At 22.3% G+C, this 13,258-nt stretch overlaps 1 protein-coding gene across 2 annotated transcripts in view; it reads left to right on the top strand.

The window, feature by feature from the left end:
- Positions 1–1,516: 1,516 nt before the first annotated feature.
- Positions 1,517–13,258, top strand: part of LOC134827424 (RNA-binding protein fusilli) — a 54,685-nt gene continuing 42,943 nt past the window's right edge. For both annotated transcript variants that reach the window (XM_063840046.1, XM_063840045.1), the window contains exons 1-2: positions 1,517–1,775; positions 3,145–3,781. In XM_063840046.1, coding sequence (XP_063696116.1) covers positions 3,653–3,781 — 129 coding nt within the window. In that variant the 5' untranslated portion in view covers positions 1,517–1,775; positions 3,145–3,652. The remainder of the gene's footprint in view (positions 1,776–3,144; positions 3,782–13,258) is intronic.

Here is a 13,258-nt window from a genome sequence, read left to right as displayed (position 1 = left end):
CTAAAAAAAATCAATGTAAACACAGAGGATCATTAACAAATAGAAATATAGGTCAATTACCTTCTTCAGACACCCTAAATTAAAAATTGCTTTCTGATAAGACTTTTTCTCGACTTCCAATTCTTTTTGACAGATATTTATTTATTTATTTACCTGTGTTCATTCAAAACTCATTAAAATTAAAATGAACTTTATACGGGTGAAATTCAACAGTTTCAAGTTACATGGAAATATATGGGATTTTGGACTTTTATGCTTTGTAAAAACACCTGTTGAATCTACATTTTATAGTTTAACTCGTTGTATTTTTAGGTAAGTTTGAATGTGTTGAGCGCTTACGCATACCAATGTGCATTAACAATTCATCGTGGTAAATACTTTGATGTAAACTTTAAAAGTGAATTAGCTTTTGTGGATTCGGTTTAACATGTAACAAGGTAAGGTAAAAATTTTAAATTAAATTTAAAAAAAAATTAAAAATATTTTAAATTTTAGAGAAAAACAATTTTTCAAGTTTTAAATTATTTTTAATTTTTTTTTTATTTTTTCTTTTATTTTTTTTCATTTTTTTTATTTATTTATTTAAAAAATTAAAAAAAAAAAATAAGAAAAAAATAATTAAATAAAATTAAAGAATTGAAGAAAAAAAAATTTTACTCCTTAAAAAAATATAATTTTATTTATTTAATTTTTTTTCTTAATTGTTTTATTTAATTTTTTTTTATTTTAATTATTTATAATTTTATAAAGAAAATAATTTGAGATATCCAGAAATAATTTTTGATTATTTTTAAATATAGCTTTAAATATAGCTTAAAGGTTTGAATTTAATTTAAAAAATATAAAAAACAAATTTTAAAAAATAAAAAAAAAAATAAGAAAAAAATAAATAAATAAATTAAAAATTTTGAAAAAATAAGAAAAAAAAATTAAAATTAAGAAAAAAAATTTTATTCTTTAAAAAAAATTAATTAAATTATAAATTTTATTTAATTTTTTTTTTTAATTTTAATTTTATTTATTTATTTTTTTTTTCTATATAAATTTAAATTAAAAATAAGAAAAAATTAAAAATAATTTAAAACTTGAAAAATTAAAAAATAATAATAAAAAAATAATTTTTAAATTAATTTTAAACATTCATATTTTTTAGTATCGAAACCAAATCCAATCCCCGCCATTTCTCACACATGAAACGCGTTTACATCTAAAATTTAACATGGTGTCGAGTACTGTAAAAACAACAACAATACAACTACATATATCCAACAATACAGACAGACAGGTAAAAAAAAATTAAAACTGATGACATACGCGTTCGTATACGATAAAATAACTTTAAAATTTCAATTTGTACCTATATGACGACGACGGACAACGCAACCAACTTTTATAGTTATATAGGTGTTCGATGTGTTATTTTAGTGTATGCGGAACTTTATTTAAGGGGTATTGGTTCAGTCTGCAGGAAAACGTTCACTCGATATCACGTTATTTTTGCTACATTTATATTTTGTTACATTAATTGTTTATTTGCTAAAAAAATCTATTTTTCCTTCATTAGTTTCTTTTTCAATCCATCACAAACCAAAATTGACCGCGCAAAATAGCAAAAGTGATCAAAAAGTGCTTTAGAAAAAAAAAACTATTAAAAGTTTAAAATTAAACAGAACTTATGCAAGAAATATTTTATTATTAGTGCATTTCTATTGATTTATTTCGAGCATTTTTGCTAAAGACATTTATTAGAGAAACATTATTATAAAACAATAAAGGTGAATATTATTATTTGAAATTATTACAAAATAATTGCGTGTGCCTTAAAAAATAATTGCTGTTATGAATAAGGTTTCGTGCCAAAAAAAAAAGTGAAGAAAATCCAAAAACAAATTTTTTTGTTGAATTAAAAGTGCTGATGTGTATGTTGCTCAACAAGTATTATTTTTCTTCTTCTTCAGTCCATTTTTTGTGTAAAAAAATGTTCGTTTGTATGTGTGAGTGCGTAAAATAAAAAAAACTCATATGTGAATAAAATAATAACAACATAAAAATTGAGTTAGAAGACAAGTTTCCTTGCAAAATTTTCGTTGTTTTGAACATGATGATTGCTCAACGCAAGTTATCATCATATAAGTATTTTCCAGCTGAAATAATGTTCCAGTCAACGGTTGGATGAATAAAAAATCACAATTTTTGAGCTTTGTGGTAGCGCAATATTTCACATACAACAGCCACGCGATGAACATGTTACTCATACACTGTCAACTCTCTCTGCGCTATTCTATAAAATAACAAATACCTTTGCAACGAGGCGAATTAATAATATTGAAAAAATAAAAAAAAAAAATTTTTTTTCGAAAGATGTTCATTTTAAATCGATTTCAAGCAGAAGATGTCTTGGTATGAGTGTTCAAAATAAACAAAAAAAAATCCCATATTTGAAATAAAAAAATCAAAGATTATACCGGACATGAAACCTGTTCTCTTCATCTTCTCCGCATCTTATTTTATCAATTTTTTGTTGTTATTATTTATATTGAGATGTGAAATGTGGGTGCTGTTCGAAGACGTGTCTTAACACTTGCTCGAATGAAAAAAAGACAAAAATTATATGGTTATGTTAAATTTCTTTATACTTTAAACTTGTTACTTACCAACATATAGAGAGAAAGATGGATGTTAGAGCAAAGAACTGGTATTTAAATAATTTTATTGCAACTTGTAATTTTCCACAAACACTTATTTTTTTTTTAAACAGACAAAGAAAAAAACTAATTTTTTCATGTTCATGTCTACGAGCTACTGTTAAGCAATTATCATACATAAAAAAGCTATAACATGGTTAGGTTACAAAAAAAAAAATGTTACGAAAGCGAAAATAATTTTGGAGATTAATAATTTTTTTTTTTAATTTTATTCCGACATCATCGCGAACTTTCAATTTTTAATGTCTATGTTTTGTAAATATAAATTTTTTTACGAATCAAAGACGATCATTTTTTTATTATTGTTTATAACAAGTTTGTAAATAATAAACAACAAATTGTGTGAGAAGATGTCTGCAATTTTTTAGGTGTTGATGAATGAATTGACTGATTTTTAATTTATTTCATAATTTTTATTTAATAATTTTATGTCTTTCAGGCACAATTAAGCTGGATCTGCATTGACTCACACACATGAAATTTGCACAAAAAGTACTCAATCTGTGATTTCGTCTGGTTTCACAAAAAAATTAAAACATTCTAAAAAAATATTACGTAAAAATATAATATAAAAAATTGTATACGTAAAACTTTTTTATATATGATAAATTAAAAAAGAAAAAAATTGAACCTGAACTTAAAAAATACAAAAAAAAAACAGTGTACTTAAACAAAGAAAATAATAATAATAATTATTATTATTACTGAATATTAAAATAAAAGAAAAACAAATAAAAATATGTATAAAAGTGCCCATTAACCTTTTGTTATTATACATCTATAATAAAAGTTATTATTATTAATATAATATTCATTTTGCAATTGAAACTTACAAACTTGCATTAAAAAAAAATAAAATAAAAATTAAGTGACGCAAAAAGTTCAAAAGTTACGTTTTTAATATTAAAACAATTGAAAGCAATTGTGACAACAATACGAATCGCGTCATGTTAGTTCCGGGACATTTAGTGTCACTTTATGTGGCAACTTGCGGTGCTTCAGGCCCCAATTTGGGATCTGACGAAAAGGAAATTATCTTGCTGGTTTACACAATTATTGATGTACAAACATCGAGGGTAAGTAAAAACTTAATTATATCCTTTTTTTAAGATACACAAAAAAAGATAAAAAGTGTAAAGTTATGTCATGTCATGGGAAACGACGACCCTTTTTACGTGGTTTTGTTTTGATTTTTTGAACCTGTGAATTAACATTCACCCTCATAATCGTAAATAACTACTTTCTTCATAAAAATATTTTCTTAATGTAATATAAATTTGTGTTTTGGGTTTAAATTCCCATTTTTATTCACACTCGATATACTGAATTAATTGACATGACCTTATTTTATCTATAAAATGAAATACAAAACACAAAAGTTTCAAAAAATCAACGAAAAAGAACAAAAACATAAAGAAAAAGAAAAGATCCTTCAAGTTATACATGCACATAAATTAAAATATGTTCGAAAAGTATCGAATGTTGTTGATTTCATTTTCAAAAAAAATAAATACAAAAATTTAATATATATGCATTTTACAGACAATAACAAGACAAGACATTTTGAGTGCGTTGCTTGTTGCCAAGGAAAGCGCACATATATAAAATAAATTTATAGAATAGATAAAAATAAAAGTTTTTTTTGAACAAAGGAAGAAAACAATACATATTTTACTTTTATTTTCGACACACAAAAGAATAACAATTATTATAATTTTCCTGACACTCTGAACTCGATGAATTTTAATTATTAGACCGTTTTAAATCCAGTTCAAATTTTTGACGGTACTTACTTATGAAAGGTTAACTTGTAGTTAAGGGTTATAACTTTTACGTTTAATTAAAAAAGAAAAAAATTAAAATTTTCGAATAAATAATAATGATAATGATAATGATCGTTAACAATTTTACCAATCATAACTTTAATAATAACAATAAAAAGGGCCTTTTTATTATTTCGTTAAGAAATATTTATTTAATTATCTTTGAACGCACATGCGGTTATAATATGTGCGCATTTTTTACCATTGATTATCAAAGGTTTGTTAAGTTTTGTGTGTTTCGCACTGTTTGAAACGAAACCAAATAAATAAATAAAAAAATCATAACACACCGAAAAAATACAAGTTATCTTAGACATAGATCTACTGAAGCTCTACTGACTTTGTTTACTAATGCAAACTAATGTCTGACTGTGTGTCATCTAATTGTACTTTGTAGTTTACGAGCCAGTTGGAAGTCAATTAGGTACAGACAGAGAGCATTTAATTTATGTACATTTTTATAAAAATGAGGCGTTTAACTTCCTTTCGTTCATGTTTTATTTTTTTTAAAGTTATGTAAGAAGAATATCTTGTAAAAAATGCAAGATATATCTGCAATTGATGCGAATCAGTCGTGTAACGTAAAAAGGGGGCAAAACGGGGGCAGTTTCAATGTCATTTTAATGTTAGAATTTTGGTTTAAAATCCGTGATTTGATGCAATTTTTTCAGTTATATTTTTAGCACGTGAAAGTTGCAACAATTTTTTTTTGCTGAAAGAAAAAAATTAAAATTAGTTAAAAAATTAAATCTTACCTTACATCCCTGTTTTTGTCTTCACATTGATTGATGAATCCAAGCAATTATGATTAAAACTCGATTTTAATATTAATAGAGCAATTACTTGTACGTCCTTTAGATGATCTTCCTCTCTCCGTTCTTCTTGACAGTACCTAATTAAAATGAAAATTTTATGAAAATTATTCGTTGCTAAGGAAAAGTACAATAGCGTGCTAAAATTACATTGAAACAATTCTATTATATTAGAAAACTTGATAATCATGTTGAGAGTTGTAATTATTTTTAACTCATAATTTCTTAAAAATTCATTTTTTTAACTTTTAATTGTACTAAAATTCTTGAAACCTAAAAAAACTAAATAAAAATAAATTTTAACCTGATTTCGGAAGTTTTTAAGTTTCGTTTATGTCATGCTCGTGTCGATTATCTCTATGATTCGGAAGATATGACAAAATAAAAATTGTCATGAAAAAATAAACAAATAATAATTACAAGTTAAATACGGTATTTAATTTTTTATTTTAACTGATTGATTGATAGATTGCTGACCGCCCTGAATTTCTTTCGCATGATTTTTTTTTAAAATAATATTTTTTTTGAATGAAACGACTTCCCTTGTCATGATTGTAGCTAAATGATATCAAATAAGTAACTGATAAGATTAAAACTCAAAATATTGTATAATCGTTTGTAAAAATAAAATAATAGAGTCACTGGGTAACGACAACAAAATTCCTTCATATTTAAGTATTTTTTGAGATAAAACAAAAATCTCCCGCAATTGCTTTATTTTATGATTATTTTTGCACCGAAATTGTACAAAAGCAACATTTACCACAAAATATCATTATAATTATATGAATATATCCTAAAGTGGGTTTCATTATTTATCATTAATATTGTAAAAGTGTGTAACCTTCTCGACAGAAACGAATGAACGACTTTCTCAAAAAAAAACTTTAATAAAAGAGAAATATTTATCATAATAATAAAATAATAAACATGGCATATACGAAGACGAAAATTACTTAACAAACATAAAAGTGCTGCAGAGTAAATGCGTTTTTTGTTTCGTTGTACTGTACGGAGTAACAGGTTAAAACGAAATTAAAGACAAAAGAACTTAACTTGCCAAAAACGGTGATGTGGCATGGCCTGATATACATTTACAACAAAAAGAAGTAAAAATATGCACAGACACTTGAATGTTAAAATTTTTAATGAAAGCGAACAAGAGCACAATCATAAATTCTTCAAGTAACGAGTTTACGAAGAATTTGTCGTCTTTTTTTTTTTAAATAATAACATTGTTCAATTTATGTCTTCTTTTAACTTTTAAAATCAGAATTTCATTTAAATGAAGAAAAAAATGTTTAAACATTATTTTTGCATTAAAAAAGTCTTTCATGATGGAAGTAGCATGCCAATAAATGTAGATAAATACAGCAATTTAGTAGATGATTCTTTTTCAATGATAGCAAAAAAAGTGCGCCATGTCTACAATAAAAATAATTGCTTATCATTTATCATAGCATGCGACTACATAGTAGCCATCTGGATATTCTATCAGCTATCAATCATAAGTTTTAGCTAAACAAACAATTTACGGTTTTTATAAGAAGTAATTTTTTTTTGCTTTGAAAATATAAAAAAATACAAAAAAAAATCGCATGCATCTGAGAAACAACATTATAATTTATATTTTTGTACATGCACTTGTTGCGATTTTTTCTGCATATTTTTTTGCTTCAATTCAAGAAATCTGCTCATCGTGATTACACTCATTATTCTTTTAGAATTATTTTTGCTATCATTATCATTAGTAATGTTTATAAATTCTAAGGTTTTATTTTTTTGCGCATGCATCGCAATGTTTAACTCCCAGCCATAAACAAATACGAGAGGCATGATGTTGATGATGATGATGATGAAAGAAGAGTGTGCCGATAATATCTCACTTCGAGCTTTAGTAGAGTTTCGAGTTCGTAGCAATAATAAATATTAGTTATTATAATAATTTATCATGCCATATAAAAGTGAATGTTTATAAATTAGAGGCGGATTGTTGATATGTAGAGTAAAAAGACACATTCAGGTAGATTAGTGTTAATGAACAAAAAATTTTATAAAAAGTTGTCGTTTATAAAGTTTATAAATTAATCGTATTTTTACATTTTTTTTACAAATTTTAAAAAAATTAAAAATTTTATAAAAAAATTACAATATTAATAAAAAACTTAATTAATAAATAAATAATTTGAAAAAAATTATTAACTTTAAAATAATTTTTGATTTTATCGAAAAAATATAAAAAAATTAAATTTCAAAAAAATTATTTAAAAAACAAAAAATTAAAATTTGTAAAAGCAAATAAAAATAAAATTAAAAAAATATTAATAAATAAATTAAAAAAAATAAAAAATAATCTGTTAAAAAAATTTAAAAATAAATTAATAAATAAAATAAAAAATTAAAAAAAAAATATATCTATGAAATTATTTCCAATATTTTTGAAAAAATATTTAAAAAATATTTTTATGATTTTCATCAATTTTAAATACTTCTTGTTTTATAAAAAATTAAATTAAAATAATTAACTAAAAAGCATAAAGCAAATTAAAATTGAAAAATTAAAAATAACTTTTTAAAAAAAATCAATTAATTAATAAAATAAACTAAAAAGTATGAAACAACTCAACTCCAAAAATTAGTAAAAAAAAAATTAAAAAAATAAATGAAAAAAAAAATAATAAAAAAAAATTAAAATAATTACAAAAAAATTAACAAAAAATAAATAAAATAAAATTAACAAAATTATTAACAAATTAAAAAAAAAAAGATTTTTATCAATTTTAAAAAAATCAGCTTTAAAAAAAAAATATAATATAAAAAAAAAAATTAAAAAAATAATTTAAAAGTATGAAGAAAGTCAACTCCAAAAATTAATAAAAAAAAATTGTAAAAAATAAAAAAAATAAAAAAATATTTTTTTGAACCTAAATTGAATTTAAAAAATATTAAAATTTTATGAATAAAATTGAATGAAAAAAAAAATCTTGACAAAATAAGATTTTTTTTCAATTTTTTTATTAAAATGCGTTAAAAAAAGAAATAAAACAAGTTCCTCCTCTTCTCATCTATCTGCAATTTACAGCTTTTCTGCCTGAATAGTTGTCGTATTAATGAATTTATAATGAATAAAGATTCAAAGCGGGCATTTTTTATGACTTATCACTCACTTGATGAGTTGTCTTGATGAAAAAACAGCATCTTTCAATAAAGATTATGTAATTAATCCCAAATTGTGTCAAGTCACTCTGAAATATTTAACTTTTAATGATAGCTTTAGAGTTTAGTAGTTACAAAGAATACTCGAAAAATAGTCAAAGGAATCCGCTGAAAATTAGCATAAATATCTCGTTTGGAGCCATGTATGCTGCGATTCTCTCACATCAACAAATCAGCTAATAACACGACGAAAAAGTAACTGTTTCGTATATTTTATGCAAATCGACAAGTGCCTCATCAATCAATGTGCGCGCAGAAAAGAGTAGCAATTTCAGTGCAAGCCAATTGCAGTTTTTTGAATAATAAAATGATTACAGACACAAACGAAATAAATTACCTACTGAAAAATAAATTGAATGAAAAAAATGCTAATCATCATCAGTTTCGATTCGAGTCTTCTACTTGACATAATCGTTGATTTGTTACTGATGCTTGCGAGTCTTCTTGAAATATATGTGAGATTTGAAGCAACTAACGAAGAAACGCGACTTTGAATTGTTTTATTACAAAAATTACCTCAAAACGCAACAAAAACAATAAAATTAGAATACACAGACCTTGATTTCGTTTACTTACACTCCAAATGACACTGAATGAGTGGCGATTGTTTTTTGCTACTTCCATCCGTGTCAAGAGCTTGCACTTTTTAATTGTTTACTTTTTTTACAAAAAATGAATGGAAATCGTCTTCAAGTTCAACTTACAAATTTTTTTATTACTTTTGGAAATTTTTTAAATAAAAAAATAACTTTTTTTGTTATATAAGAATTTTAAATCATTTCTCATGGATACTTTTTTTCTTCCTTCAATCAATTTTTATAAATACATCGCGTTGTTAGTTAGTTAGCTGTCTGTCAGAAATTGCGCCTCTTGATTTGTTTAGATTTGTGTATTCATTGTATTTCATCAATAGTATTATTATAACATGAAATATTTATTCAAGCAAAATTGATGGGTGCGAACAAAGAAAAGACATTAGTTAATTTTTTATAATTTTTTTAACTTATATCATAAAATAATGAAGGTTAATAAAAATAATAGTTTAAATTTAAAAAAAATAAAAGGTAAAATAAAATAAAATAAAAAAAAAATGGTTTTTTTGCTAAAATTTTTTTAAAAAAAATTCATTATATTTTTTTTTTCAATATAATTTTTTTTAGAAGTTATTTTTTAATATTTTTTTTTATATTTTTTTTAAATATTTTTTTTTAATTTTTTTTTATTTTTTTTTTATTTTTTTTTTTTTATATTTTTTTTTTATTTTTTTAATATTTTTTTTTATATTTTTTTCAATATTTTTTTTTATTTTTTGTAATTTTTTAAATATTTTTTTTTTATCTTTTTGCATTTTTTTTTAAATATTTTTTTAATATTTTTTTTTAATATTTTTTTTATATATTTTTTTATATTTTTTTTAATATTTTTATTTTTTTAATATTTTTTTTAATATTTTTTTATTTTTTTTTTTTTTTTTTTTTTATTTTTTTTTTTTTTTTTTTTTTTTTTTTTTTTAATTTTTTTTTAATTTTTTATAATAAAAAGTGTTAAGTTTTGCAAAACTATAAAAAAAATCTTATGAGTATAGAAAATTTAGAAAAAATTTAAATAATAATAATATCATCATTAATATTATTATTAAACATATACATTGCACAAATTAAAACCATTTAAAGTGAAACTTCTGGAAAAGTTAATGAGATTTGTTGCAAAAGTACTAAAAATTAGCCATAATGTTGTACAACTCACTTTCTAACTTAACATTATAATAATATGACATCTTGTATCAAAAAAATATAACATACATAAAGTATATCTTGCGAAACATTTTTTTTTGTGTAAAAACCCAGTAGTGACTCAAAACATTAAATGTACAACGATGCTATTAAAATATATTTTTTCTGACTTTTTTTTCAGTTCATTACAGTATAATTATTATTTTGATGTATATTTCTCGGAATTATATATGTTTGAATTTTATGTTTTGACACTATAATTGCTTTATTCATATCATGCCAATATTTTCGTAAAAAATTAAATAAATATGCAGAAAAAATATTTTTTATCTTGTCTCGAGTACGAAAGAATTAAATGTGTATATTAAATGTTTCAACATTAAACAAAATTATTATATATAAAATAAAATATAAAAAGTTAGAACCTGTAAATGTGTAAAGTAATGCAATTTATTTATCTATGTATGAACAACATTTAATGGAGACCTATTATCATGTTTTCTCTATATGTTAAAATTACTTTTAAAGATATTTGTAGCACCGAGAGAATCATGAAAAGTGCTGTTTTAATGATCGAAAGTGATTAAAGTTAGACAGTGATTTGTTTTGCGGAATATATTGACAAGACATAATTATAAAATATATATGACGATTGGTTAATTATTTTTTTTTATAATTTCAAATAAATATTAATACTTTTTGGTGAAGGATTCATTAAAAAAAATAATGATAATATTTTTTTACATGTTTTTACATCATCATTAACTTGTTGTATAAATTTCAGCTTAATGACAATTTTAAACGGAAACGATTAAAAATAAAATAATGTTTCGGTACAATTTGTTATGCTGCCTAATTTTTGGGTAACTTTTAAATGGTTTGCTCTTAATAAATTGTCATGGCCATAAAAAGACAAAAATATGCGTTTTATGTATAAATATATCATAATCCTATTATACTTAGAGAGATGTTGACCATAACTAATAAAGCGATAAAATGTAAAGGATTTTGTTAATTCGAAACGAGTTCTTGCCGCTCATGAATAAAATATCGAATATATATTAAAGTAAGATTTGTTTGATATTTATGCATTGATTTCTATTGTTTCGTGAACAATTTTTATGATAAATTATTGCCATATGAGCATATTTTTGAATTTAAATTTTTTTACAACAAAGATTTTATTGGTATTGTTATATTGTTATTTTTTTAACCACGTGGTTTAATTTTTTTTAAATTTTGCATTGGGATAATTTTTTTAAAAGAAAATTAATTTTTATTTCTTCTAATATTTATTTATTAAGATTATTAATAAAGATTTATTAATAATTTATTAAGATTTTTTTTAAAATAAGCATTAATTGTTTTTTAACCACGTGGTTAAAATTTTCTAAAATGTGCATTGGGACAATTTTTTTTAAAGGAAATTAATTTTTATTCTTAATATTTATTTATTAAGATTATTAGAAAAAGATTTTTTTACAATTTATTAATATTTATTAAAAATAAACATTAATTCTTTTTTTAACCACGTGGTTAAAATTTTCTAAAATGTGCATTGGGACAAATTTTTTTAAAGGAAATTATTTTTTTCTCAATATTTATTAAAATTTAAATTAAAAACTAACATTAGAACCAATTTTAATTAAAATATAAACATAAAATAAAATTTATACATTAAGTTAGGTCACGTGGTTCAAAACGTTTCATTTTTTAATTAAGATTTAAATGTCCAATTTGTTCTCTCCAAACATTTTTTTTGTTTATTTTCGTTTTGCATAAATTTTATTGCGCGTTCGTTTATGACAAATGAGAAAATATACGCCCTCAAGATCATATATGATTGGTTGACCTAATAATAATAAGTAATCTACATACACGTGCTTTTGTCAATTAAAAATAAATTTTATTTTAAAAAAATGTTAATTAAAATTTTATTTCGAGCGCTCAATGATAATCACATATAATAATTGAACTTTCACCAAAACTTGACAAAATTCCGTTGAACAAACCATAATAATTGATTAATTACTTGAGATATTTTTATTATTAATATTAAATAAAGTTATTAAGTTTGATTTATAATAATCGTAAAAAATATTCAAATTTTTAATTAAAAAATTGTCTTTTCATGCAAATAATGCAATGTTATATAAATGTTATTTATTTATTGCATTACTTGGAAATGCAGTCATTCATCCATCGTATCGATGACAGTTATGACACAATGCCAACTTTTCTCAAGAAATCGACAGTAAATGTAATTATGTTCCTCCGTAATGCAGATCAAAGTGAATTTCAAGGAAATTCACGTACGAATAAAATATAATATTGTAAATAAATGACCGGATACTAATTAAATATCGTTGGAGATTCAAATAAGATGAAAATAGCTTTTTTCTTTATATAATCTCATTGCTAATATATTAAGCTAATATTTTACAAAATACGTCAAGACACTAAAAATAAATTTGTGATGATATCAGAATGACACACAAATCAGTGAAATTTATCATTATTTATTTATTTATTGAATAGTAGTAGTAGAAGAACAAATTTGAGGTCTTTGACCAGACATACAAAATATTATTTAGCACAAACTTGTTATTTATTTTAATATTTTTTTTTTTTGTGAGAAAAAAATTATTTTTGCGTTTATTTGAAAAATATATAAAATCTTGTATAATTTTACTTACAAAATAATTACCGTTGCATGTCATTGTTAACATTGACGTGCATCAAGAAATAGGATTCCAAAGAATTGTTTTGATTGAAAAAAAATATTTTTTTCTTTAAATTATAAAAAAAAAATAGTTTTTGCATCTATTCTATTTTTATACCATTTTTTGTCATTTTACGTCTTATAATTATTTTTTGATAAAAAAAAATGTGACGTCTTACGAAACCGGTTGCTAACATTATAGGTTAAAGAAAACAAAAATATAAACAAACAAAGTGTAATTTACTGA

The sequence above is a fragment of the Culicoides brevitarsis genome, chromosome 1 (genome assembly GCF_036172545.1).
Source record: "Culicoides brevitarsis isolate CSIRO-B50_1 chromosome 1, AGI_CSIRO_Cbre_v1, whole genome shotgun sequence".
Taxonomy (NCBI): domain Eukaryota; kingdom Metazoa; phylum Arthropoda; class Insecta; order Diptera; family Ceratopogonidae; genus Culicoides; species Culicoides brevitarsis.
This window is presented reverse-complemented; position numbering and strand designations above follow the sequence as displayed.